General features: G+C 42.6%; 1 protein-coding gene across 3 annotated transcripts in view; it reads right to left on the reverse strand.

Annotated features, from left to right (window-relative positions):
- Nucleotides 1-27,945, reverse strand: part of phf2 (PHD finger protein 2) — a 148,934-nt gene that overhangs the window by 109,578 nt on the left and 11,411 nt on the right. For all 3 annotated transcript variants that reach the window (XM_041191913.1, XM_041191912.1, XM_041191911.1), the window contains exon 2: nt 133-218. In XM_041191913.1, the coding sequence (XP_041047847.1) occupies nt 133 (1 nt within the window). In that variant the 5' untranslated portion in view covers nt 134-218. The remainder of the gene's footprint in view (nt 1-132; nt 219-27,945) is intronic.

Here is a 27,945-nt window from a genome sequence, read left to right on the forward strand (position 1 = left end):
ACCTTTTGTTAGACATAGCAAGTAACAAACATTGATTTAAAAATACTATGGCACAACACATGAACATAAGAGATTATCTCTTGCTGATTACTCTTTCATCTTCTAACAAAATCAAGCTGTACAACAACTTACTCGTAGACTGGCCATGAGTTTTCTCACAATTTGGACAATGATAGATATCAATGTCTGGTGCCTCATCCTCTTCCACGCCAACACAGCTGTAATCATTCCAAATATAAAGATGGGTTACATTTATGAAAAGCTGTATTTATTCTGAAACAATTATTTGTCTAGGAATGACTTAATGTTTTTAGCTTTTCATTGCATTTAAACTGATATAAAGCAATAATTTTAACTAACGTAGATTAACAACAAATTCATGTTATTTTTTTAAAATCATAACAATATCTGGAAAAGCTTAAATATCTGAAGGTTTTTCCCTAGTTCTTGATCCGCCCACATGCTCCATCCCAACCCACTGATAAAGGCCATTTCTATTGACAGAGTTGGCCGTAGATCATGATGCATATAGATGCGTGCAAAATTAGATCAAGTCCCAGGTGATACTGGGCATAAATTTCAACATTTCCTCCTTGGCAGAAGCCTAAAGGAATGGATCTCCCACCCTTTATAGGGTGCGCCCAATTTTCATTCCATTCATTTTATCTGTTTTTAAAAGGAAGCACGTTGTTTTGCCTGTCAATTTGCCATGTAGTACACATTAAGCATAAGAACACAGAATAGGAATAGCTTTACCATGCTGTAAGTAGTTCAGTATTATAATATTAAATAATGAAATGTTATTCATGTTTTAACTAGTATGAACAAAATACTTTATGAATTAATGAAAAAGAAAAATGAAAAATAAGGGAATTTAAAGTTATCCAAATAGGCAGGGTAGCTGATATAGCGACCTCTCGGAGATGAGCTAATAAGGGCTCAATAATAATTTTAGCTCAAAATATATAGCAGGTAATAAGAATTCTGACCTAGCTTGGACTAGCAGAGGATAGCTATTAACCCAAATATTCAGTAGAGCTGAGATGCCCAGAATTGTAGCTACAATGAAGGTGCAGACAACAATATCTAACTGATTTTATTTTTGTTTTCCCATTCCAAGTTCTCGTCCCCTGCGGAAGGCATTCCACAATGACATATCCAAACAGCCATTTTCTCTTTTTTAGAATCCTTTAATGCTTACCTCCCCTGGCCCCACTGAAACTTTGACATCTTGTCAACCTCCATTGCATCATCCAGAAATCCATTATTCATGCACGCACATTAGCTTACATCCATCAAGGGCATCACAACCGGCTCAATTCTGCCCTCACCCAATGTTTACATCTGCACAATTCCAATACTGACCAGTAGTGGGAACCCTGACCAGTTTCCTGCTCGCTAATCCAGAAGTGCAAAGGTCAATTTTAATGCCTGCTCCCCTGACTAAAATCATCAACCCTCTCAACCCTAGCCAGGAATCGCATCAGTGGTCTTCCTGGGCCAGGTACTCGATGGAAAAATTCTATAAGCCATTGCGGGGAGAGCCAAGAATCACCATGTATATGTGAGCTTAAACAGCAAACGCTTGTAGGCGACTTGATTCTGTGGCAAACCATGTGAAGCACAATTTTGTGCATATGTCAAGTGCGAATGACTAAACCATAATCAGTGACAAGAAAATAAATAATTCTCTGTCCCTGTTCATGCACTTACATCGCTGCTTCAATTATGACTGATACCAGCACAGACAAGGAACTGAAGGTTCTTGGTCTGTAGTTTTAGCATGCAGTGCCTTTACTTATACAGTCCTCCAACTCAGCTTTTAAGAATGCCAAGAAGATATGCATATCCAAAACTGCCACGCTAAATTCAAAGCTTCAAGAAATCATCTGGAAAATAAATTTTCCATTCAGCCCAGAGAGATAAATGCGGGATCTTGCAAACCTTACAAATATTTACAAATGAAGCCAATTCCACACTACTAACAAGTGGAATTTTGGAGTGGGAGCTGGGAAAAGACAGGGTTCTTACTAGTTATGAAATCAATTACATCATCAAAAAGGTGAGGTTCTCAGGCTCTCCAATTAGTCATTCCATCAGTTAACAAAAACATGTACAACTCTAAAAGGAAAGGTAGATGTAGATGGGTTTGGAGTTCAGATAACAAATCTTCAAAAGTGTGACAATCAGTTGATTAAACTGAAATTTTAGGCATAGAGTACAAAATGCAAAAGTTATGCTAAACTTACAGGAATCAATGATTAGGCCACAGTTAGAATATCATTTTTGGGTATCCTACTTTAGAAAGGCTGTCAAGAACATGGAGTAGCTCCTAAAGAGTATCACTAAGATGGAACTTTTAATTATTAGGAGAAACAAAAAATTGAAATTATTTTCATTAAAATGGAGAAGGCTAAGATGAGAGCTGATCATGCTGTTCATAATTATGAAGGGTAAAGTAAAGTAAAAAGAGAAGTAAAGAAAGAAAAGCTATTGTCACTGGTTAGTGAGTCAGTAACTAGAGGTCACAAATTTAAGATCATTGTCAAAAAGAATAAAGGAAGAAGTTAATAGAAATTCTTTTACACAGAAGGTAGTTGGAATATCATATCAAAAGATCATGAGAAACAGAATCCAAATTACTTCTCAAAGGGAAGTAGATAAATATTCGAAAATATTCTAAAAGTTATGAAGGGCCAGGGAATGGACAGTTCTTTCAGAGAGCTAGCACAGGCATGGTGAGTTGATTCTGTGCTGTAGAACTATGTAATACAAAGACTTCAGGGCTACTAATAAGGTGACTAAAATCTTAGTCAAAATATTAACCTTTGCCTTCAGAAAATTTCACTGAAATTGTATTTTCTGGCCTGCAAAAATAATTTTTATTAATATCTACTTAATGCTTTAGATATGGGCCCCACTGAGGATTTTAATTAAACAGGCATGAATACTTCCTTTTCGATCTCTTTTTAGAAGAGTTGACTGTCTTTGCAGTAAATAGTGGAATTGCCTCATTCTGTCTCACCCAAGACAAGAATGTCCAATACGCAGTAGCAACTTTAGAAGTGTATATACTGTAAATTAAAGGAGAGAATTGGACTATGTGCCCCCACAAAAAAACTGACATTTCATTTCATGCAATCTCTACTGTATGAATGGAAAAACACAATCAGAAACACCTACATGTCTTGTTTCCAAACATTTAGGCAACTTTATAATTAATCCCTTAGTTTTTTTTTATCCTTAAAAGCCTAATTCAAAAAGTACTTGTGGGAGCCTTGCGGGAGAGAACCAGACTTGGGGTTAGCCTAAAGAAAAACATGAGACCTATAGCTCAGGAGGAGAGCGAGGGAGCATTTGTGACTTGAAAGTGACCAGGCATGGTCCGGGACCCGATGAAAGCAGAAGATCCATCATTGGCCTAGAGGGAATCGCAGGTGCGCTATCTTCCAATGTTTGACTCTCAGTGCCAGTTGGGATAGGTGCCAGGAGAGGCTGTGGCATAATGGTATTGTCACTGGGCCAGTATTCCAGAGACCCATTATCATGGGTCTCTGGACCTGGGTTCAAATCCCACCTTAGCAGATGGTGAAATTTGAATTCAATAAAAATCTGAAATTAGGAGTCTAATGATGCCATCCTTACCTAGTCTGGCCTACATGTGACTCCAGCAATGTGGTTGACTTGTAAGTGCTCTCTGAACAAGGGCAATAAATGTCTAATCTAAATTAAAATAAACTCTCTGACTTTCAATGCCACAAACAGCAGCTCACAGCAGAGCTTCCAATCTAGATTGTGTAGTGTTCCAAGACTCCCTTCCACTGCTGTTAGGGAGGGAGTTTCAGAATTTTGATCGCGTGACAGTGAAGGAACGATGATATGGTTCCAAGTCAAATTGGTGTACGACTTGGAAAACTTGCAGGTGATGGTGTTCTATCAACTGCTGCTCATGATGTAGAAGCCTTGGTGTGTTGTTGCAATGCATCTTGTAGATGGTACACGCTGCTGCCACTGTGCAGCGGCGGTGAAGGGAGTGAACATTTAAGGTGAATGATAGGGTCTCAATCAAGTGGACTGCTTTGTCCTGGATAGTCAAGCTTCTTAGTTATTATTCTGGGCCCATAGCCTTGGCAGCAGAAATTAAAATTGGGTAATTTTTAAAAAAATTTTAAGTATACTCGCACTATGTCTCTAGCAGCGTCCAAGTATTTTGTCTTCATGGGCCACAGCCAGTGAATAATTATTATAAACATAGTTAGAAGTGAGCTGTCTGGGCTTCAAGATCACATTGCCAGGACTGATAGGCTTTATGTAGTCCACAGATTTTAGTTTGGATATCATGGGCCTAAGGCAATAGCAATAAAGAGCAGTCTGTCACTATGCTGTTATATCTCCACAGAGACCCATGGCTGGATTGAACAGCATCTCTTCTACCATTCATTCCAACATTAGAACTGGTTGCTGAACGTGTCAAAAGGGTCAACCCCAAAATTTACTAAACATATCTTGAGGGAAAGTAATTATCATGCAACCCTTTCTTGAGTTTCCCTTTCTGCTCTAGCACATATTTTGAATAATGCAGTACTTCAAGTTATATCATGATTTTTCACAGTTCAAAGCATTTTAATAAATTACATTTGGGAAAACAGTAACTGATGTAGACAAATACAGTAGTTATTTCTGCACTAGCCATGACCATGAATAGCAATGAGATGAATGACCAGTTGATTTTCTCTCCAGCAGTACTACTGAATGAGTGCTAGCCAGGGCAGGATGGTCATCAATCAACAATTCCAAGGGATCTTCGGCATACTACAGAACCCCCAGAAAACAGGAAGACTTCAGTCTAATGCCCCATCTGTAAGGTTGGCACACCCAACAAGGCAGCACTTCCTCAAATACTGCATTCAGTGTCATCCAAGCTTGAATGCACAAACTTCTGTGCTATGATACACAGGGTTTCACTTTAACCCTATCCACCTGGCAGAAACAGGTTAAAACCGTCAATTACTTACCCAGCCACCCTCTAAAAGGAGCTGCCGGAACTGACAGGTTCCCTGCAAGGCTGCCCAGCAGTTGGCAGGCAGCTACCAGACGGTGCAGTTTTCTGCCAGCTTCCCGCCTGAAATGGGTGAAAGTTGACTGTCGAGACTTAAATGAGGCACGACTCTTAAAATCGGCTGGGTCTCTTCCTGCCATAAGTTGGCAGGAACTGAACTCATCAGTGTTGGTTCCCACCAGAAACCTGCAAACTGTTAAAATGCCATGGCAATACCATTCCAAAAATTATATGAACTGAGAAATGGTTGCAATATTCCCAAAATATGGTTGGGCCAACACAGTATTGAAGTACAAACTAATATACTAGCTTTATGAAACAGTTTTTCATTATATCAGCCAGTTTTTTGTGACAGTGTTTACGGTAAGTCAGAGGTTTCACTGCTAGGCTAAGAAAATGGGTGCTAAGAAATGAAGAGATCTTGAAAGTTTTAAGAAATTGCCTCAGAGATAATGTACTAATTATTTTTGATCAGTTGCTGAAAATTGAATAACCTTTTCCTCACCCACTGAAAATGGATAAATAGATAAGCTTTTTCTCGTCACATACCACAGAGCAGTTAATAATTAACTTTAGAGGGAGCACTTCACTATTCCTGTCCATGTGCTTAGGGTGTGGGTTTTTATTTTACAATGGTTAAAAAACGGAGAGCAGAATCTTTGGGTCGGGGTGGGCCGTGCTCGCTGACGCGTCATTCTGATGCTCAGCTTGGCGGGCGCGCAGCAGAGTCGGCTGTGTGCCCGCCGAACTGTCAAAGGTCTATTAAGGCCATTTAAAAACTAATTTATGTAATTAATTGAGCTGCCCGTCCAACCTTAAGGTTGGCGGGCAGGCGAAGAGCCCAAGCAGCCTTCGCATTTATCATGAAACCTCATCCACAGGCGGGCGGGATGAGGTTTCATGAAGGGCTTATAAATTTTTTAATTAAAGTTCATTGACATGTCCCAGCTCATGCGACACTGTCACATGAAGGGAAATAACTTTTAAAAAAATTTCTTATTATTAAAATTTTTTAAAAATCACACTAATCTCCGAGGCAGCTCCGTCCTCAGCGCTTCCGGGTGCAAGTCACGCTGGGTGGGCCTTAATTCTCCCCAGATAATTTACTAATTAAACAACAGTATGGGCTGTCAATAAAGGGTTTTGTTTAGGTAAACAGTTAAAAATCAAGATTTTAATTAAGAAACTTCCTCCAAACCTGAATAGCAGCGCGGTTGTTCCAGAACTTACACTACTTACATTAATCGTTTTATTTTGCTGTTTGTTTTGCAGTTCTAAGGGGAGTATAAATAAATGAAATGCAGCTGGTACAACCACTTTGAATGCATTACAAAACAGAATCAACACCATCCTATAATTATCCTGTTACAGCACGGCAGTTGAATTGAATTATACAGATGCATGTTGGGATATTTGCCACTTTCAGATTGTGGTAATCTAGGGCCTGCAATTATAGCTTTAGTTGGAAACTTCTTTCAGCTGACAAAATCCATTACTGTGAGTTGAACATTAACCCCAAACATTGAAAAGATACTGGTGCCTCCAAATTGAAATGTCCAAAAATCCCAAAAATTCTACAGGTACACATATACATATTATATATTCCACAACAATATACATATTACATATGTATTTTTTCATTTCTATCATATTACAAGCTTCATTTTGAATGTCAGAAATTACAGTCACTGAGAAAATAATTGGCAGATGAAAAAACATGGAGTGTTGAGCAGTTGAGTTTTAACTTTGGTAGAATTTCATGATTCTGTATTGATACAGTTCAGTCAAGTGTTGAAAGTGTGATGCTGAACAATATGGAAGAAAACATGCATAATTACATTTTATACAAATAAAAAGGATGTGCCACTTCCCAAAGGAAGGGTTACAAATTCGCAGTGAAATCAATTTTTCCATATGACCAAGTTCAACGTGTACCATTGCAAAGAATAATACTGGCCTCACATCATGCTTGGAACTATTCCTGAAAGTTCCATATGCATGTTTCTCATTCCTTCCAATGTGAGTTGTTTGTTTTGTGCATACAGAATGGTGTGCCACTCCCGACTGCATACTGTCACGATGATGTGACTTGTACATGATTGATATTCAACAGTAATTTTACGGGCTGACCAAATATATACTGAACTGTTGATAAAGGGTTTTTTTAAAGCCAAGAAAAGACACAGACCATAGATGGTTGCCACAAGTCACCTGATATCTGGTAACGCCAGTGACCAGTTTCTATAAAGTTCAGATGTGCCAGGACATCCTTATCTGGAACTTCACACCTGAGGATGTCAAGGACCACTTCAAAGGGATCCACTGAAATGTCCAGGGCATAGCATTTACATTTCTGTATGACTATCTCTCCAGCAGAGACAGAAAGTTTGTTAGAACAATGGGTACAGGGAGATATATCTTCCTATCTCATCAAGGTGGATAATAACTCATTCAGCAGGGTTACTGGCTGGGACATTACAGAATCTATTCACCCACGACCATGAAACAAAAGCACCATCAGTTCAGACATCCGGTAAACAAACACCTTCTGAAAATATTATCGGGGGAGAGAGCTGATGTGACTGAGGTAACCATTTTGAAATCTGTCTAATACAGCATGCAAGCTTCCAGCAGTGAGTAGTCTGCTAATGAAGCACTAAAGCGCTCCCTTCTCTCTTCGCCCAAGTTAAGACCCTAGCTCTTATAGTTTATACATCCAAGACAGAGACAGTGAATTTTCCCTCAGAAAGAACCCGAGGTGCAAAACTCATCGACTTCTGGAAGAGACAGATTATGGCAATTGCAGTTATATGGGCTCCAACTCAACTCCTGGGGCTGAATTTTTCGCTGAATGGGTCAGGTCGGGCGCGCATCCCAACATCATCGTGCACTCACGTGATATTTCGGTTGGCAGGTGCACGCTGGTGTCAGCAGCGCGCCCGCCAACAATTAATAAGCCTATTAAGGCCATTAAAGTATTAATTGAATTCAATTTTTCGCTGCCTGCCCAACCTTACGATTGGCAGGCTGGTGAATCAGCCAGGCGGCCTTTGGATTTTTTATGAAACCTCATCCACAGGTTTTATCTTTATCCTTCGGCATTAAGTTTCAATTTAACTAGGAAAGTAACTACCTACAGTGTAACTTACACATTTCTGTATGTTTGTGTGAGGTTTCCAACAGGAATTAAGAATGAAAAAAATGTTGAATATCATTTATAACAGAATGCTTTTAACATTTGTAAGTTTTTTACTTTTGATGTTAAAAATCTTCTGCCTCAGGGAGCTTTCATTGTGCGCACCCACGCACATGTGCAAACTTCTGCGCTCGCCCTCCTCCTGCCCCCACCCAGAGAGCACTCAGCGTTGTAGCGTGCGTTTCACACTGGCTGGCTGTTAATTTGCCAGCTACTGTGAAATTGATTTCGGGGCCCAATCGCGGGCGGTGGCTGGCTTTGTGACCGCTCCCAGGCCCGCCCGCCATGCCCGTCCGACGAGGTAAAAATCCTGCCCCTAGAATCTAAAAGAATTTGGAAAGGTTTTTGCTGTAGCCACAACGATGCAGCCAAGAACTCAAACAGTGAACTTTCAATATCTTTATCTTTCAGCATTGAATTTCAATTTAGCTAAGAAAATAACTACTTACAGTGTAACTTGTAAATTTCTGTATGGTCGTGTGCGTGAGAACCTGGATCACGAAGTTCGAGAAACGCAGGTTTACCTTTGTAAATATTTTGCTATCTTTACCTGGGTGGGTTTTTAACTCAATAAAAACTAAGCCCTTTTTGTTTTAAGCTTCAAGAAAGCCTGTCAGGCTCGCTTCTTTGCAGTCAGTGTGTAAACTGTTAAACATGGACATTGAGTAAACACCTTCATCCTTCCAAATCATTCACAAAACCTGTTGCAGTCAGACCTGGGGTAGTAAGATAGGGGAGTTATCTTTTCATCCCTCCTGATGTAGCCGTAACAGTACACATTCAGAAGGAGACACAAAGGGCCTGCAGGGTGGAGGGGGCGATAATTCGACTTGTGGGGCAGAAATCGGTTTCACGCCAGCGTGAAGGCACAGCGGCAGCAGCCAATGGGGTCCTGGACCTCGAATCCTGCTGGAAGCCAGCATGAACCCAATTTGCATCCAGTAATGGGATGCAGAGTAAGGCCCAACCAGAATTGCACCCGCCCCCCCCCCAGATTCCAACACCCAAATTAACGTTACGCCGGCCCAGAACACATCTGGGCAAATGTGGCATGCAAAAGTCGGAACTTACCGTTAGGGCTTCACTCAGATCGCAGACATCCGAGGAGCAGAAGATGCTGGAGCCCAACAGCTACCAGACTCTGGAGGAACACATGCATCGCACGTTGGGTGGATTCTCACAGACATGGCTTTGCCACGAATCAACTCTCATAAGGTGGGAGTTCTCTGTTAATGCTTCAAGGCTACTTCGAAACATCAAGGTCTTGGCCAATAGCTGCTGCGGATGATCATTGGAGTGGTGGGGGGGTGGTGTTGGTGATGGAGGGGAAAGTCTCGCTGTGAGTGGGAGGAATGTGTACCGGGGTGGGAGGGAGAGGAAGGCACATCCGGGGGGGTGGGGAGGGGAATGAGGTTGGGAGGGGGCAACAAAAATCTTGGGGGGGGGTGTGTGGAGTTTGAGGCTGACTGTGAGACGGAGTATTGAGGGGGGGAGAGGAGGGTGTAACGGGAGGGAATTAAGAAAGTGGGAAGTTGGGGGTGTAAGGGGGGTGGAAGGTATAAGGAATGGAGCTCGCGGGGGGGGCGGCAGGGGAAGGTGTTTGGAGGTGGGGGAAGGTGTCCGGTGGGGAGGAAAGTGCCTGGGGGGAGAAGGGAGTTCAGAGTGGGGGGAGTCTGTGTCTGGTGGGTGGAGGGAGTTTGGAGGGGGGAAAGTGCCTGGGGATAGTTCAGAGGGGGGAGGGTATCTGGGGGGGGGGGGGGGGGGGGGGGGGGGGGAGGGAAGGTGTCTAGGGCGAGGAGCGAGTAAGGATGGAGGGGTGAATTAGTGAGGGTGGTTGTCCAGGTGCAGGGGAGGAGGTCTGTGGAGTTGATGACTGCCTCCTGGGGAATGGACTGTGGGTCGGCATGGTAGGTCAGGATGGTATCAGATTTGGCAGAGGGAGCCAGTAGGATGGGAGGGTGAGGGTGCATTGGTAGTGGTAGAGGGTGGTTGCTGCGGCTGGGAGGCAGACACAGACCCTGGGGATAGGAAGGAGGTCATCAATATCGATGGGGGTGGAATTATCGGGAACGTGCACATTCACCCGGACACCCTGGAAAGATATGGGTTCGGGGTGCTAAGTGACAATGGGGAGGTGGAAGTTGATGCTGGAGGGTTGGCAGTGAAGGGGGAAAAGATATGGGTGACAGGAGGGGGGGAAAGGACAGTGGAGCTAACAATATACTTCTCTACCACCATGACTGTCAAAATCAAAAGTGAGCGGAGCGTGGTGTTGGTCAGGCACAGGAGCTGCATGGGAGTGCAATCAGTGGGTGGGCAGAGATGCAGGTCAGCTCAGATGGACAACTGAAAGAGAACCCCAGTAGCCAGCATTAAAATGATTGGGACAGTAAGATGAGTGTGATGGATGGAGGCTCCACGTGTGTGGGGGTGTGACAGCACAAGGCTCCGAAGGGCCCTGCCACACACACACACACTTCTTCCTCCAGAATCACTCATGGTCCGGCTGCATGCAGCTGAACTGGGATGCAGTGGGTGGCTTCAGGGAGCCTGTCAATGAAGCTGAACAACAACATTACACGTTATTCAGTCAAAGTGAATATGTTTTCAGATTATAAAGTGACAAAACGTATTCAGCCGTGCAACCACTTGTGATCAGAAATTTTTAACTTTTCTAGGCCTACCACTTCTTCTAGGTGCTGCCCTGCCATCCGCAGCAGGAGTGGAGACAGCCTGTGCTATCATTGGCCCTGTTGCTTCTAATGACTTTGGCATGGGTCCTCTGGAGAGCTGAGGCCTTCAGAGCCCCGGCTCGCTTTGGCTGTCCTCCTGTGAGTCAGCTGCTCCCTCTGCAGTGACAGAGGACGAGGTTGAGGGGGTCACAGGCAAAGGGAACCCAGAAGGAGCAAACAGCCTCTGAGATTCATGCGTGGATGACCCAGGTGTTTCCAGCTGACACTCCTCCCTTCGGGTGCCCGAGGGCCCCAGCCTGACTCCTTGAGGGGAAGGAGCACCTGGAAGGGTGTTGAGATGCCCCATTTTCCCCTTGTGTTGCCACTACAGGAACTCACATTTGGCTACCGTGATGAAGTGCAGGTCTGTGCACATCTCCGCATTCTGCTGGGCCAAGGTCTCCATGGTATCCACCATCCTTCCCATGGAGATCACCATGCGCACACATGCAAGCACCACTTCATCAGAGAGTAGGTGGATGCACTCCTCTGACTCGCATGCCACTCCGTTGGAAACAGCTCTGCGTGACGTTCCCCTGCTTTCTGCTGACTCTCCATGATGACTTGGAAAGCCGAAACCAGAGGCTCGTCATCTGACCAGGACCTCACAGATGATTCTTCCCCAGCAGTCCTCCAAGTGCCAGGGAGCTCGGCTGAACCTGCCTCCTCCTGCTCCGGACACATGTCCACACGGTGACCACCAGATTGTGAAACCAAGCCTGTTCTAGGGATCCAGGTCCCACCAAGGTGTGTGTTTCCTCACTGTTGGAGGGTGTGGGTAAACACTGTGATGGGTCTTCCAGGCTGCTTATTTCCAGTCTTCAATGGAGGAGGTGTCCTCTTCACTGGAGGTGAGGATGTGGGTGGAGCTGAGGGACTGGCTGGCTGAGGGCATCAGCCACTTGGCACAGCTCCCTGTGAACCAAAGTAGAAATAATTAGTGCATATCAGCAGAGTCATGAACAGGGGAGAGAGCACTCGCAGTTGAATTGAGCGAGGGATGATGTGGTGCAGGATCCTCAAATGGTTGTTAATCACCGACCTCACTGTCACCTCAGACATGGTCCATGTCATCACCAGTTAGCATGATGGCATGATCCTCAAAGTGAGTGAGGGGCCTAATGTGGGCCACTCCACCCCCTCGTCTGTGACCTCTCCCTACTGTTGTGAGCCAGCTTCTCCTGCATGAAAACAGATGGAGACAGTATGACCAGGACACATGGCACTGCATGGAATGTTTGTATGGTGGGCAGAGCCATGGATGGGATGAGGACATCAGCTCTAGAGGATATGAGCCTGATGGAGATGTGAGGGTATGTGAGAGAGTTAGTGGTATTATTCCCTGAGGTGTGAGATCCCTGTGGATGTGTGATGGGTTTGTGAGTGTGAGTTGCGAGTGATGAGGTGGTTGACTTACCCTGGGGGAACGGATGAGATCATTCACCTTCTTCCTGCACTGGATGGCTGACTTCCTCTGTGCTCCGGTGGCACTGACCGTCATTGCCACTGCCTCCCAGGCCAGACTGGTGGCTCTGGTGGACCTCCTGTGGCCAGAGCGAGGGTAAAGGCCATCGCGGTGGGCTTCCACTGCATCCAGCTCACGCCCCAGAGAGGCGTTTCTAAATTTATGGGCTGCTGTTTTCTTTGCTTCCGAGGCCATCAGTCACCTGGTCCAGTCCTGGTCTGTAGACATGAAGTAGGCTGCACTCTGGTGCGCTTTAAATATCGTGCCCAGAGTGAGGAAGCACTGAGGTCATGGCCTGGGGGGCAAATCCGAGCCTGCCTGCCAGCAATACAGAGTGCTTTCCGTGAATGCATTTTTACTGAGACGGGACGCGTCGGGAAGGGAACGATACGGCGTGAAAACCTGCCATTGCTGCCGGCTGGTAAAATGACTATTTTCATGCCTGCTACTGGGACGATTCTGCCCAAAGTGTATGATTTTGCAGATATTATCATTGACATTATTGAGGAAAGAGGGTATTCATTCAGGTGCTGCAGAATTGAATGAGTTTATTCAGCAGCAGCATGGGCTTCCTCAATTAAGTTGTGTGGCTTCAATGATTGACCTAGTATCATGCAATCATGAGCCCACAAACTAATGGAGAAACATTTCCTCTGCTAATTTTAGTGAAAACATAGGCATCTACTTTATCAGATAAAAAACAAAATCAGCCTTCTTGCTTCTTCACTGGACACAGAATTAAAATAGACTTTCAAGGACAATCTAGTTGACCCCTCTGTGGATGAGTGGCCAATCTGCCAATGATCCCTCCCTGCTACATCAGAATAACAATCTCATTTCCTTTATTATTTACTCAGGTTAACCCTCTAGTGGCAAAAAACAGAACATTTTGTGCCGTATATCTTTTTCCTTGGCAGTCCCTCGGGATCGAGGATGATTTCCTTCCTCTCCGATTTGATGGATTCTGAAATGGCTGATAAGTCCAATGCGCGGTCTGCAGACTTTGCCAAATGCAGGCTGGGTGATCAACTGTCTCAGATTTCCTGGGACGTCCCATATTTGAGGTGTGCGTCCAGCATCCCAGGCTGTCTGCATCTGGTTTGCCAGCCCACCTGCGCCCACCATCCCAAACCCGCACCCCACTTTGACAGGTTGGCCAATACCTCAATACCCCAATAGCCCATCCCTGGACGCCAAAACATCCCCAGCATTTAATCCCCAAGCATTGGTCACCCTGCATGCAGGGCATGTGATGCATGAAGGATTGGAAATATACCCGTAAGGAACTGCATAGAACTTGATCAAATCCCTTTCATCTAACTACTGAGAGGGACATGCATATACACAATAAGACAACAAGACTCAACTACAGATACATGGAGATTGGAGAATTAAATATTTTGAAATGTGCCGATTATTTTTCCACAGAAAAAAATTGGGAAATAGAGCTACATTCACACAAGTTTACAAAGGAGACAAAAGATGGTTGGTTACAATAATTAATTAAGTTATGATGTTGCTTCCCCAAAGACAGTGAATGAAATGCCATTCATTTTAATTTGTCTCCCCATATCTTTCACCCATGGTGTTGGGAAGTCCCTAATTCCAGATACGAGACAGGATACTCTGGAAAGCCTTTCCTTCTGCTTTTGAACACAAGGTGATAGAAACACAGGCAGGGTTTTAAATAGAAAATTGTGAAGAAAAGCTTTAGCCAGGCTCAAAAGAACAGTTAACAGTTACTTTAAGTCAAGTAAGATGGCCAATGATGTGGGGAAGAGTTTCATTTCATTACTTTGGTATTATTAAATGGGGACACATTGTACTGATTGAATTAACCAAGTTGGATCTGTTGCTATGTATGTTCACTTGCAGTTAAGCAGCTTAACTATTTATATCTGGCATTATCTCATCAGATGTATTCTTGATCCACTTTCAAAAAAATTGAAGAAGCGGGCAGACAAATAACATGCCTATCCTGTCAATGTTAGAAATGCATGGATTTCTTGCTTTATATAAAGGCCAACTTCCATTTACAAACAGCTTTTGGGCAGAATAAAATAAAGTGATGCACAAGAAGAGCTTTTTCAGATGATCACCAAGACATAGCTACAATTCTTTGGGCACATACCTAAAAGAGAGAAATTAGAACATCTGGTCATGACTGGTAAAAGTGAAGGTAGCAGAGCAAGAGGAAGACCAAGGAGGATATACACCAACAGTTTAAGAAGCAGAACAGGGTTAAGATTTGAGAACAACACTCAAGATGTTGGCTGCTATAAAAGACCATGAAAGTTGGGCAGTCATGAGCCAATGTTGCAAAACATGGCACCTGGAGAAGATGCTCCTTGGTCAAATAATGTGGATAACCATAAGACATAGGAGCAGAAATTAGGCCATTTAGCCTATCGAGTCTGCTCCGCCATTCAATCATGGCTGATAAATTTCTCAACCCCATTCTCCCGCCTTCTCCCCGTAACCTTTGATCCCTTTACCAATCAATAACTATACAACTCCTATTTAATACTATCTGTACTTTTTAACATTCTTCCCATGTAATGTGAGAAAAATCCATAAAAATCTTGGAGAAAAATAAAAGTATGTGAAATTATCACAACAGCTCTCAAAGTGAACCATATTTTAAGATACATCTTCATAGTTAACTTGACATTTGTCATAGAATATATTCATTAAGCGCTACTAAATAGTAGATCTCCATCACATTCAGTCAAATCTCCTTGTGATTTTGCACCTCCTTCTGAACCTCTGAAATTTCTGTTGTACTTCAATCTCTCCACTGATGCCTCACTTTGCCCGTACTTCCCAATAATGTTTATCTGTGTATCTCTACAGCAATCTGTCCTTTCTACATTTTTGCCTTTCTATCTATCTGAGTGGTCAATGCTTGGGTCCAATGTTATTTTCTTACCATGGTTATTTTTCTGCTTCTGCATTGATTTCTTTCACTGTATGTTATTTTTAAGCAATTTTTCTCTTTGCTGTAGGATTTCTGTCCGCATTGACGTTTATGCCACTGAACTGTGGATTTGTTTTTTCACCTGACACTTGTTTGCATGCTGTGATCTGTCACTGCCACAGCTCTAACATATTTCAATGGCTACTGAATCATCTCTGTTTCCCTTGATTTATCCCTGTCCTGTTCTGTCCCTAAGTGTTTTTGTGTCGCTAATGTCTCTTCATTTCCTTGAGGTCTGCTCCCAATCTGTTCTGACCATGTTTGTGACGTGGGAGAGTGAGAGTGAGCGTGTGAGAGAGAGAGAGAGAGAGAGAAAGAAAGGGAGGGACACCGAAAGAAACTGCTGAATAAACAGTTGGGGCAGGCATTGAACAACAGACAAAGTAAAGTGGATAAAAAGCAGAGATTAAGCTGAAAAGAATAGGGGCAGAGAGGAAGAGATCACTGTAAAAGATTTAAATGCTATTTAGAGGAGGCAGGCACAGAAAAGTGTGAACTGCAACTGAGTTGTGCAGTGGTGCAAAGGCAAGGTTGAAGCTGGAGACTGAGCCAAAGTCCATGGCAGAGAGGAATAGGGGATCTGGTCGAACATGAACAGCACCTCCGAAAGATTAAATGGTGGGCAGGAGAGATAAAGACATGGGGGGTGGAGGAGAGTTATGCAACAGAGCAAAGGCTAGGTTGGAGACAGAAAAGCAAAGATAAGCTGGAGGAGAAATTGCAACAGAGGTAGGAGAGATGGGGAGTTTGATAGCAGAAGCACAGCCAGGACAGAGCCAGAATGCAAGGAGAGACACAAACTGAGTAATACACTGTCAGGAGCAGGGCATGACCGCTACGAATTAAATTGAATTAATTCAATAAATAGTTAAATGGGTAGCGAATAAATTTATTTAATTAATGGTGTAAAGTATAAAAATATAAAATCTTGATTGCATTTGGATGAGCGTCTGAATTTATGGAGAAGGCAGCTGGGAGACATAAATTAGTAAGTAGCAGAACCATTAGTGTTTCAAAGTGATATCGACAGCAGCTACACCATTACCCATTAAAAGTAATATAAGCAGGCATTACTCACACATTACAATGGCATTAGCCAAATGTTACTAAATGTGTAGCAATAGGAAATGAAGAAATTTCCATGGCTTTAGAAACATCGGGCAGAATTTTCTGCCTGTTGGGCGGGCGGGCCCGATCCAATCTCCGGCGGGCAGGGAGCCGATCCTACACGCTTCTTGTGCGGGCGGAGGGATTTGCTAAAAGCGAGAGTGCTAACTGCAGCCTCAGGGAGATCACTTCCATTTTGAAAAATATTAAAGATAGAACAAAAAAAATTCCCTTACATGTCCCCTCATAATGTCACATGAGAAGGGACATGTTCATAATTTACAGAATAACTTTATTAAAAATTTGAAAACCCTGCATGAAACCTCATCCCGCCGGTGGATGAGGTTTCATGTTTTCTCTATTTGCCGCCAGGGCTCCTGGCCTGCCCGCCAACCTTAAGGTTGGATGGGCAGGTATTTTAATTGTTTAAATGATCCTGTCAATGGCCTCAATTGGCCATTGACAGGTCAGCGGGCCCGCAGCTGATTTTGCTGCCCCCCCGCCTTCCTGAAAACTTAATTGGGGCGGGATGACGTTGGGAGTTCCGCCAGATGTTATCCCGCGTCGTTTTACGTGTCGGTGAGCGGGCCCCGCCCCCTGCTCGCCAACAGCAAAATAATGCCCATAGTAATTTACAGCACAAGATGAGGACATTCAGCCCATCAAGTCTGTGCCAGATGATAAATAGCTATTCAGCCTAATCTCACTTTTCAGCTCTTGGTCCATAGCCCTGCAGGTTATGGCACTTCATGTGCATATCCAAGTAATTATTAGTCAATCGCCTATAATTTTGCATGCAGAGATTCAAAGCCAAGTATAGTTTAAAGATAAAAATGGGTTAGAGGATGGGAGTTAATGTGACCAGGGCACACACAATTCACAGCCCTCACTGTAAATTCATACATAACCCTTATTTTTATATTTCTACTATAAATTCCACAACCACATTTATAAAGGAAACAGCCTCTATTAGTTAGTCATGCTGTAATTACACAATCTCACCAGTGATAGCACTGCAGCACATGTACTTAATGGTGGTATAATAAAAGCGTGACAAGCTTATATAAAAAGTTTCCTCCATTAACATTGTTACAATCCAGTTAGGGACCGTTAACATTTAAAGGGAAATTCGAACATCTTGTTTTACCCAAGTGAACAACACTCCGAGATTTCACTTTTTAAAAAATAAACACAAATGCTATTGTATATAGAACAAATTAAACAAAACAAATGCGATTAAATTTACACTATAGCTTCTACCTATATATACCAGGCCCTTGGGTTTACTTCTGACTTTCCCCTAAGAATTCTGTCATATGTTATGATATCTTAAAGTTATTTACTTCTATAGGGAACAACAATAAGCACGCTACAGTCCTCTGGAAACTATTTTTAATTCTTCTCAACTCCAGCAATTCTCAAAGGTAAAACTTTCATTTACCATCTCTTGGGGCAGCATTTTCCCCCGTTGGGGGAGCTGTGCGGGAGCGGGCGGGTTCCCAATCGGCGCCCCCCAGTCGGGGGGCACGCTGCCATTTTACGTGGGCGGGCCAATTAAAGCCAATTGTGAAATTATCACAACAGCCCTCAAAGTCACCACAAGTGAACCATATTTTAAGATACATCTTCATAGTTACCTTGACATTTGCAAATATTTATATAGCATATATTCATTAAGTGCAACTAAATAGTAGATCTCCATCATATTTAGTCAAATCTCCTTGTGATTTTGCCTCTCATTCTGAACCTCTGATTTTCCTGTTGTACTTCAATCTCTCCAATGATGCCTCTCTTTGCCCGTACTTCCCAATAATGTTTATCTACAGCGGAAGAGCGCACAGATCTCCTTGAGACAAAGTGCTGCCTCAGAGAGATTGGCTGAACTTTTAAAAATTTATTAAAGGTAAGAAAAAATTTTCCTGACATGTCCCCTCATGAGCTGGGACATGTCCATTACTTCTATTTAAAAATTTTCTGAACATTTTAAATCCCCCATGAAACCTCATCCCGCCTGTGGATGAGGTTTCATGCATTTTCAGAAGGCTGCCTGGGCTCTTCGCCTGCCTGCCAACCTTAAGGTTGGACTGGCAGGTCCATTAATCATTTTAATTACTTTTCTAATGGCCTAAATAATCCATTGACAGGTCAGCAGGTGCGCAGCCGAATCAGCTGCATGCCCGCCAAAGTGAAAACCTAAATAACGTGGGGTGACGCGGGACACACACCCGACATCACCCTGCGTTATTTTCCGCATCGGCGAGCAGGCCTTGCCCCTGGACGCCGACAGGGAAATGCTATCCTTGATTGTGGATGCCTCAGTCACTTATTCTTGTTACGTTTCCATGCTTCCAAGCTAACCTGTTGGTTGCTTTCTTTGCCACAAGACTTTGAGGACCACTGTAGATTCTTCCACTAGTTACAAACTAGGCAATCTTTCAGCTTCTGATCCCTCACAAAATTCAAACTGAGATTAAGTCTCGCTCACATTCCACATGGCGAATGATGATGATGTTAGTTTTTTTGCTCTGCTTACAGTGCATGTCTACCTGTCATTTACTTTGGCTATCTTCTCCCTGTGGGCTGAAAACTTCACACATCAGTTCCAAGCTACAATCACTGAGCTTGGATGGCTCTGCATCCCATTGTATAACCTCAACCAATTTCAGTCTGTCCAGAAACTTTGGTTTCCAAAGTCTCAAGTTCAGTTTTTTTTTCCTTAGAAACTGGGGGGTTCAGTCTCCTTTCTACATTTCCCTTTTCTGTTTCCATTTCAGTTTCTGTGTTCAGTTAGGTCATGCATTAAGCTTTTCCTCCTGTTGTTTAATAGCTCTATCTCTTTATTCCGACCTTTTAATAACGTCCCAGCTTGTTTACATTGCATTCAGCCCATTTTCCAGTCAAAATTTTATTCCTTAAAACTGCAAGTTATATTCTAAAGCTAAAAGGTATGTTCCAAACATATGAACCATGAACTAGATATACAACAATATAGACATAAGAATTAAGAGTAGAATTATAAAAAATAAACACAGAATGCATGATATAAGATATTCACTACTGCATAGAACTAGCCAACCTCTCAGGAATTGCACGTGGAAAGTCACAACTAAGTGTAGTCTTCAGATGCAGTAGTGTTAGAGGGCTGAGGTTAATTGGACCAGGGTATGCAGGTGTAACTTAGTTTTCATTTTAAAGTCATTTTTTTAAAAATAATAAACTTTGATTTGACATTATATGATTAGCCATGGAAAGTTAAAAGCTGTGTTGCTTGCTAACAAAAACATTAAATCAAGTAAGAACATAAGCACGTAAGAAATAGGAACAGGAGCTGACCACTCAGCCCCTCGAGCCTGCTCTGCCATTCAATAAGAGCATGGCTGATCTTCTTGTGTTTCGAATTCCAAATTCCCATCTAACCCCAATAACCTTTGATTCCCTTGCCTAACAAGAATCTATCTACCTCTGCCTTAAAAATATTCAATGACCCCCACCTCCACCACCTTCTGAGGCAGAAAATTCCAAAGTCGCACAACCCTCTGAGAGAAAATTTTTTTCCTCATCTCTGTCCTAAAAGGACGACCCCTAATTTTAAACAGTGCCCCTTAGTTCTGGACTCACCCACAAGAGGAAATATCCTTTCCACGTCCACCTTATCAAGGCCATCCAGGATCTTGTATACTTCAATCAAATCATCCCTCACTCTTCTAAACTCCAGTGGAAACAAGCCCAGTCTGTCCAACATTTCCTCGTAAGACAACTCACTCATTCCAGGTATCAATTTAGTAAACCTCCTCTGAACCGCCTCCAATGCATTTACATCCCTCCTTAAATAAAGAGACAAAAACTGCAGACAGTGTTCAAGGAGAAATAATGGAGAGTGTGTCACTGTGGAGTAGCATAAAACTTAAGCAAGCAATTGAAAATTGGGATGAAATTCTAAATGAGTAAGTTTTTTAATATAATTGGAGATGTTTGAAGAAAAGGAAATGATAGTAAGATACATTGTGAAATATTTCCCACCATTTAATCGCCCATGTTTAAACTGGGCAATCATTTAATTCAGGCAAATGGCACAAACCAATTTTCATTACCATTATTGTCAATTACAAAGTCGCCACTTACAGTAAGCTAAGTGCACCAGCTATTTCTGACAGTAAAAGGTCTTCAGAAAGTAGTTTATGCCTCACTGATACGTACAGTATGTCTAAGTAACCCAATAAGTAACCCAACAAAGCAGTTCAGGTACAACTAACACAACCAGCATTTTAGTTTTGGTATATTTTTTGTATTTGGCATTTGTTTGTCAGCTGCCACTCCATCAAGCTTCAGGACGTTTCAAGTTCCTCTGCTGCTGCTGCTGCTACTGTCTCTGCTACTCTTATGCAAGTAATCATTGTGAGAGGAGGAAGTTACCCAAACAAACAAACTGATTAAATCAGAATATGCCTTTTCAAAAACTGCATTAAAATTGTCAAAACACAATTTGCCTTTAACAAATCCATGCTTTCAGTCTTTATTAGTTCAGCCATTTCTAAGTCTTCACTAATTTTAGATCAAGTTATAAATTCTCAGAATTTACCCTATCCTACTCTTACATTGAACATAGGTTGAGGCAACTGTTTCTCAACTGCATTAAGTGCTTCAAGATGTGATAAAGGAATAGAAAGAGGTGATATAGCAAAGTAGAAACACAATATAAATCCCGACTCAAGACAGCGTAAGGAGCAATTAAGTGTTTCCTAATTTGCTCTTTAAATGTAAGACATGAAAATGGCAAGATCATTGCCTGTTTGTCAGGAAATTTAGATGTTGATTTATTAGCAATTTTACAAGTATTTGTCTGGTCCCATAAAAACTCAGATTCAGCTCCTGCACTGCATTAAAATGGGCTTCTCTGCTTTATATATTTATATTGGGATACAATTAACATTCAGATGGACTCTGCTGCTTTATACATTGATTAAAAAAATTGAGGATGAGGCATTTCCTTAATGAGCCAGGGAACACAGGTCAAGAACTGAGGGCAGAGACCAATCTCTATGGCAACCAGACAGAGAAGCACTAAGCAGCAGAGAATAGAGATGGACCAGAATAGGCCCCAGAAGTACAGGAGGGACAATAGAACTGGGAAGCATCAACATTTAAAAAAGTGTTGTGATGGAGGAACAATGAACCTAAGCCCACAGAGTTAGTGAAACAGAGGCACTGCAGCTCACAGCTTGCAGAAACAGAAAGGCTCAAGTGAATCCCAACAGGTTGTGAGTGGGGGAATTCAACACTCAAGTAACAGTGTCTTTAAAGTAAACTTAAATGGAAGGAATACAATAATTACCAATCAAAATAAAAACAAACAACCTTGAATTTAAAGCAAAAATTATGCTTTAAGTAAACTTAGAGAAAAGGCTAGTTGTAACCAAAAAAACAGTGGCAGTAGAGCTGGAAGAGAAACACCTGAAAGCTAAAATATAATGTGACACTATACAAGTTTACCTTGGTGATTTTCATTATTAACTATGGACATAACAATTTATAATGGAAGATGGTGACACAAAAAGTGTGACAAAAACATGACAAGAGGAAGTCAAGTTATGCAGACACAAAATGTTTGCAGGCCTAATGTGGATGAATTCTACCTTTATCCTATGGGATACATTTTTATTACCTTACACTTGAATAACTTCTGTAAATAACTTCTTCACCATGCTTCAATAGCTCTAGCATACTAGCTTCCTCTTTATGCTATTGAAAGCCATTGGGATTCCCCTGCCTGTTTAGTAAAGGGTAAAACCAAATAATTAAATTATTTTCTTGTGCACCACATCAAACATTCAATACCAGATTTATTTACTGTCTATGTTACTCTTCTGTACAAATGTATCAGCTTTGTGTACACTTTCAGATTACCAATGTACCTGTGTGCAGGGCTATGTGCTCATTTACAGTCAAAATACTGTATCTTAGCTACAAATTCAAATAGGGTAGACCTTACTTACAAAACAAATGTGACATCATTGTGTGCACTCTCCATCTCATAAGCCAATTTATAAGCAAATCAATTAAATTATAGCTTCATTTAAGTTATTAATTTTGCCCATGCTATCATAAAACAATGTAACAATATATTTTAAAAGAGTCACACAGTCATGCCCAAAAACCTCTTGAAAAGCAATTTTTTTAATGTAGATCCACGTGTCTAAATAAACAGGTGTTGAATGTGGTTAACTTTTTACTGTGCTGAATACTTAACTGCTGTTTCACTATTGGGTTACAGTCCACTTATGACAACCACAAGTCATCTTGAAGTTGAGTTCAGTTCAGAGCTGTGGTGACATCTTTGAAACTAATAGTGACAGACACCTGCCCTCACTGCAAACATAGTGCGTTACAAAAAGAGAAAAAAACTGCATTTATGTAGCACCTTATCATGTTCCTTAGGATGTTTCAACGTGTTTCACATTTAATTAATTGCTTTGAAGCGCAATCGCTGTAATGCAGGCAAACATGACATCAATTTTGCACATAGCAAGTGTCACATACAGCAACAACATGAATGATGAATGAGTTGTTCTTTGATAGTGTTGGTTAAGGGAGAAATGTTGGGTTAGAGAAGGCTCCCTGATGTTCTCCAATCAGTGCAATTAAACACAAAGCCATTTGGTCCAAAAAGAAAATATACAAAAGAACTTTATGAAATAGCTAAATGAAATCATTCACATTCTGGCGAACATTTTTGAGATGCACTAGAAAAACCCAAAAATAGGAGTCAATAAATGTTAAAATGGACTTCAGAGGTTCAAGAAGGCAGCTCACCACCACCTTCTCAAGTGCAATTAGGGATGGGCAATAAATGCTGGCCTAACCAGCAATGCCCATAACATGAATTTCAAAAAGTTCAAAAAAATAAGGATCATAGGCCAGTAAATTTGATGTTTGTAGCAAATGAAGCACCACAGGCATCCTGAAAGAGGGAATGAAGAAGCAAAAACAAAAATTGCTGGAAAAACTCAGCAGGTCTGACAGCATCTGTGGAGATGAAGACAGAGTTAACGTTTCAAGTCTGTATGACTCTTCATCAGAACTAAAGAGAAATAGAAATGTGGTGAAATATAAACTGTTTAAGGGGGGGTGGGACAGGTGGAGCTGGATAGAGGGCCAGTGATAGGTGGAGGCAAAGGAGAGATTGCCAAAGTTATCATAAACAAAAGGTCAAAGGGGTGTTGACGGTGGTGATATTAGCTAAAGGAGGTGCAAATGGTGACATTAAGGGTAGATAGCAGGATCAGCAAGTGACAGATAGCCCTAGTGGGGTGGGGTGGGGGGAAGGGATCAAAATAAGTTAAAAGGTGGAGATAAAACAATGGATGGAAATAAAATTTTAAAATAATAATAGAAATAGGTGGGAAAAGAAAAATATATATATAAAAAAATATATAGTAATTATTAGAAAAAAGGGGCCAAAAAGGGGGTGAGGATGGAGGAGAGAGTTCATGATCTGAAGTTGTTGAACTCAATGTTAAGTCCAGAAGGCTGTAAAGTGCCTAACTGGAAGATGAGGTGCTGTTCCTCCAGTTTGCGTTGAAATGAAGAAGCATCTCAATTGGCTTTATGGAGAGGTCATGATGGCAAATCCATTAGACTTTTTCAAGGGTGTAATGGAGCTGGTGGATAAGAATAACTCAGTGAACATTATGGGAATAATTTTAACCTAAGTCACTCATGGGAAACTGAGAGGTAAGAATCAGCCATGCACTTCACACTGTGTAATTTTGCTTTCCACTGACACTTTTTGGTGATGTTGGTTGGAAAAGGAATGTTGATCAGACCACAAGGGGAATTTTGTACTCTTCTTTAAATAGCGCCAAGGGGTCTTTTATGCCATCCTGTGCAGGAAGACAGAGCTTCAGCTTAACATCTCATCAAAAAGATAGTGCAGCTTTTGCTCAGTATTGGTAGCCCCAGATAGTCACTCAAACCCATTGTGGGGGTTAAATACACAGCCTTCTCAGAGGGAAGAGTGCTCCCAACTGAGGCAAGCAGGGGGAAGGCATGAAAGTGCTCTAGAAGAAGAGAAGTTGTAACAAGAATAGCATCAGAATGGATGGCGGAGAGCAGCAGGATGCCTCAGAAGTCAGTGCTCCTTACATTGTACAGAGATGATTTAGAAATGGGGACGGAGATTAAGCTAAATTTGCTAACTTTTTGCAGGAGCTGCAAGTGACATTGAACAAATGGATAAAACACAAAGGGGTTTGGATGGAGTTGGAAGAACAAGCAGCAGATATTTTAGCGTGGATCAATGCAAGGTGATGAAGGGATCAGGGCAAAGGAATAGTAGTAGGAAAAGGTGAATGGGAGTAGAGTACCGGATATACTCAGGAAAGAACCTGGAGGTGCTGAGGGTTAGCTCATCAAAACAAACAACATGTATGGTGGTAATAGAAAAGGCAAATGAGATCTTAAGATGCACAGCATGGGAGGTAGAATATAAGAGCCATAGGGTAATTATGAATTTGTGGATAATCTTACTTGTAGTGCTGTGTATAATTATTGACATTTTATTGCTGTATGGGTACCTGAATTTGGAAGGTCAACTAAACTGACACTGGGGATTAAACACCTGAGCTACATGCGAGACAAAGGATGTTAGTAGTGTGTACATTAGAGAAAAGAAGGTTCAAAGGAGACCATAAAAATACCTTTTAGATTCTTACAGGCAGCAGTATGGCATAATGGATTCAGACTATGTAATAAACAGCAGAATTTAGATCCTGAGATGTGTTATTCCATTAAAACACAAGTAAAATTTATATTTATTGTATTTACAATATGTGCTCATGGAACCAATAGGGTTGTCAACTCTGGCTGGTCATATTCCAGGAGATGTCGACAGAAGTGATGTCACAAAAAGACCGACTTTAGGAAACTGGGTCCATTTCTTGATGGGGACCCACTTTCCTAAAGGATGGAGCCATTGGACAGGGAGACAAATAACATAACTGCCCCATGCAGCGTGCTTGGGATTCACTGAAAGATTCTTCAGTGAAATTGGGATCAGTTTGAAATAAGAGCTTTGAAAAAAAATTAAAAGAATTTAGCAGATCATTGCAGGCATGGGATTTTGCCTTATTTAGTTTAATTACCTGGTGAATCAGTACCACCTTCTGAGTTGGAGCCAGAAGGTTCCAGACACAGACTCCTGCATGCCCTCTTCAACAGGATCATCAGCTGCAGCCCGGCAATGGTGGGGCATTGGCTCTCCCTATGGAAGTGGAACGGGGCTCACTCTTGGCTGCTGCCCAAGAAGGGTAGGGTTGTCAATCCTCCTGGAATAGCCAGGAGTCTCCAGGAATTGGTATCAATTTCCCCATGACTATTGAAGGCAATCTGGGAGATTTTAAAATGTTATTTTAAGCAAATAAGTTAATCTGTACAATAATTTATGAACCAAATCTCATGGTTCATTGTAGAATGGTGATCTGATGGGCGTACTTGACAGCATCATGACATAAGATGCAAACCGATACTGACATGGGTCGTGCAAGTGCACTGCGCTCATAAACATCATTGCCTGTCTTTTCCTGCCCAATTTGCCTCTCAGTCAGAGGGAACTCCTCCTAGCTGCCTTGCATCCAGTAAATGTTCTGGACAGTGCAAGCAGTGAAGCCCCATCTCAGAATCCCTCAGCGGGCACAGAGAACAAGCTGCAGCAGGGCTAGATGCAGAAGTGACTCTGAGTAACGGAATAGTGACCGCCATGTCTCTGGCTGATGGTTTACTCGGTTGGAGCCTTGGAGGGCTGTTCAGCAGCTGCCCCTAGGGTGAGAGAGGCGTGAGTGGGCAGGGGAAATTGGCACTTCTGCAGGAAACAGGTCGAAGCACGACCCCATTGCCCTGAGAACGGAGCAAACGCAGACAGCTCATTCCCTGCCCGACATAGATTGGAGAGGCTGGGACGGAACCAGCAGCGGTGCCTCCACCCCATCTCTGCAGCATCAACCGACGGGCTACTGAGTGGGGAGAAAGCCAGACCCAGGGTACCAGGTGTCAGAAGCGCCAGCTCTCCCCTTCCTGGGCAGCAGCTAAGAAAGAATCCTGCTCCGTTTCCATGGGGGGAGCCAATGCCCCACAACTGCCAATCTGCAGCTAATGATCCCGGCGAGGAGAGCAGGCAGGAGTCTGTGTCTGGAACCTTCTGACTCCAGCTCAGAACATAGCACTGAATCACCAGGTAATTAAACTATATAAGGCAAAATCCCATGATCGCAATGATCCGCTAAACTCTTTTCATCTTTTTTCAAAATTCCTATTTTAAAATAGTCCCAATTTCACTGAGAAATCCTTCACCGAATCTCAAGCAAACTGCATGGGGCAGTTTAGTTTCTTATCTCTCTAACCAATGGCTCCATTCTTTAGGAAAGTGGGCCCTGGCAAGAAACGGATCAACTTTCCTACAATCAGTCTTTCCATGATATCATGTCCGCCGACGTCTCCCGGAATATGACCACCGAGAGTTGGAAACCCTAAGGGAGGGATGAGCCAGTGCTGCTGACACCCGGTATCATGGATCCGGTTATCTCCTCACTTTACAGTAACTTGTTGGTCGGTGCTGCAGGGATGAGGCAGATGAGACTGGTTTCCTCCCTGTATCTCGACTTCCGTGTCAGGCGAGGAGTAAGCCACCTGCACCTGCTCCATCCCCAGGACCATGGCCTCACAACCAGCACCTGCTTTCTGCAGAAGTGCCAATTCGCCTGCCCGCTCACATCACATTCACCTACACCACAGGCAGCTGCTGAGCAGTCCTCCAAGCCTCCTACCAAGCAAACCAGCAGCCAGAAACATGACTATTACCATTCCGTTACTCAGTCACTTCTGCAGCTATTCCTGATGCAGCTCGTTCACTGTGCCTGCCAAGGGATTCTGGGAATGGCGGGGGGGGGGGGGGGGTCACAGTTTGCACTGTCCAGAACATTTACTGGATGCAAGGCAGGTAGGAGTTCCCTCTGACTCAGAGACAAATTGAGTGGGGAAAAAACAGGCAAAGATGTTTATGAGCGCAACCCATGTCAGTGCTGGTTTACATCTCATGTCATCATGCTGTCAAGTACATCGTCAGATCACCAGTTTACAATGAACCATGAGCGTCTGTTCACAAATTATTGTACAGATTAATTTATTTGCTTAAAATAATGTTTTAAATAAATTTGCTTTCAATAGCCACCAGGAGATTGATATCAATTCCAGGGGCAGAATTTTATGCCAACGGGCTTCTACAGTCCAGCCTAAGTCAAGGGACTTTTGAACAGCTCGCCGCATTTTACAGTCCCTGCCATGACAGGGCCGTGTAATTCCCCGCCTGGAGACTCCTGACCATTCCTGGAGGGTTGGCAATCTTAGCAGCCAGTAACA

Source organism: Carcharodon carcharias, chromosome 7, assembly GCF_017639515.1.
Source record: "Carcharodon carcharias isolate sCarCar2 chromosome 7, sCarCar2.pri, whole genome shotgun sequence".
In the NCBI taxonomy this organism is placed as follows: Eukaryota; Metazoa; Chordata; class Chondrichthyes; order Lamniformes; family Lamnidae; genus Carcharodon; species Carcharodon carcharias.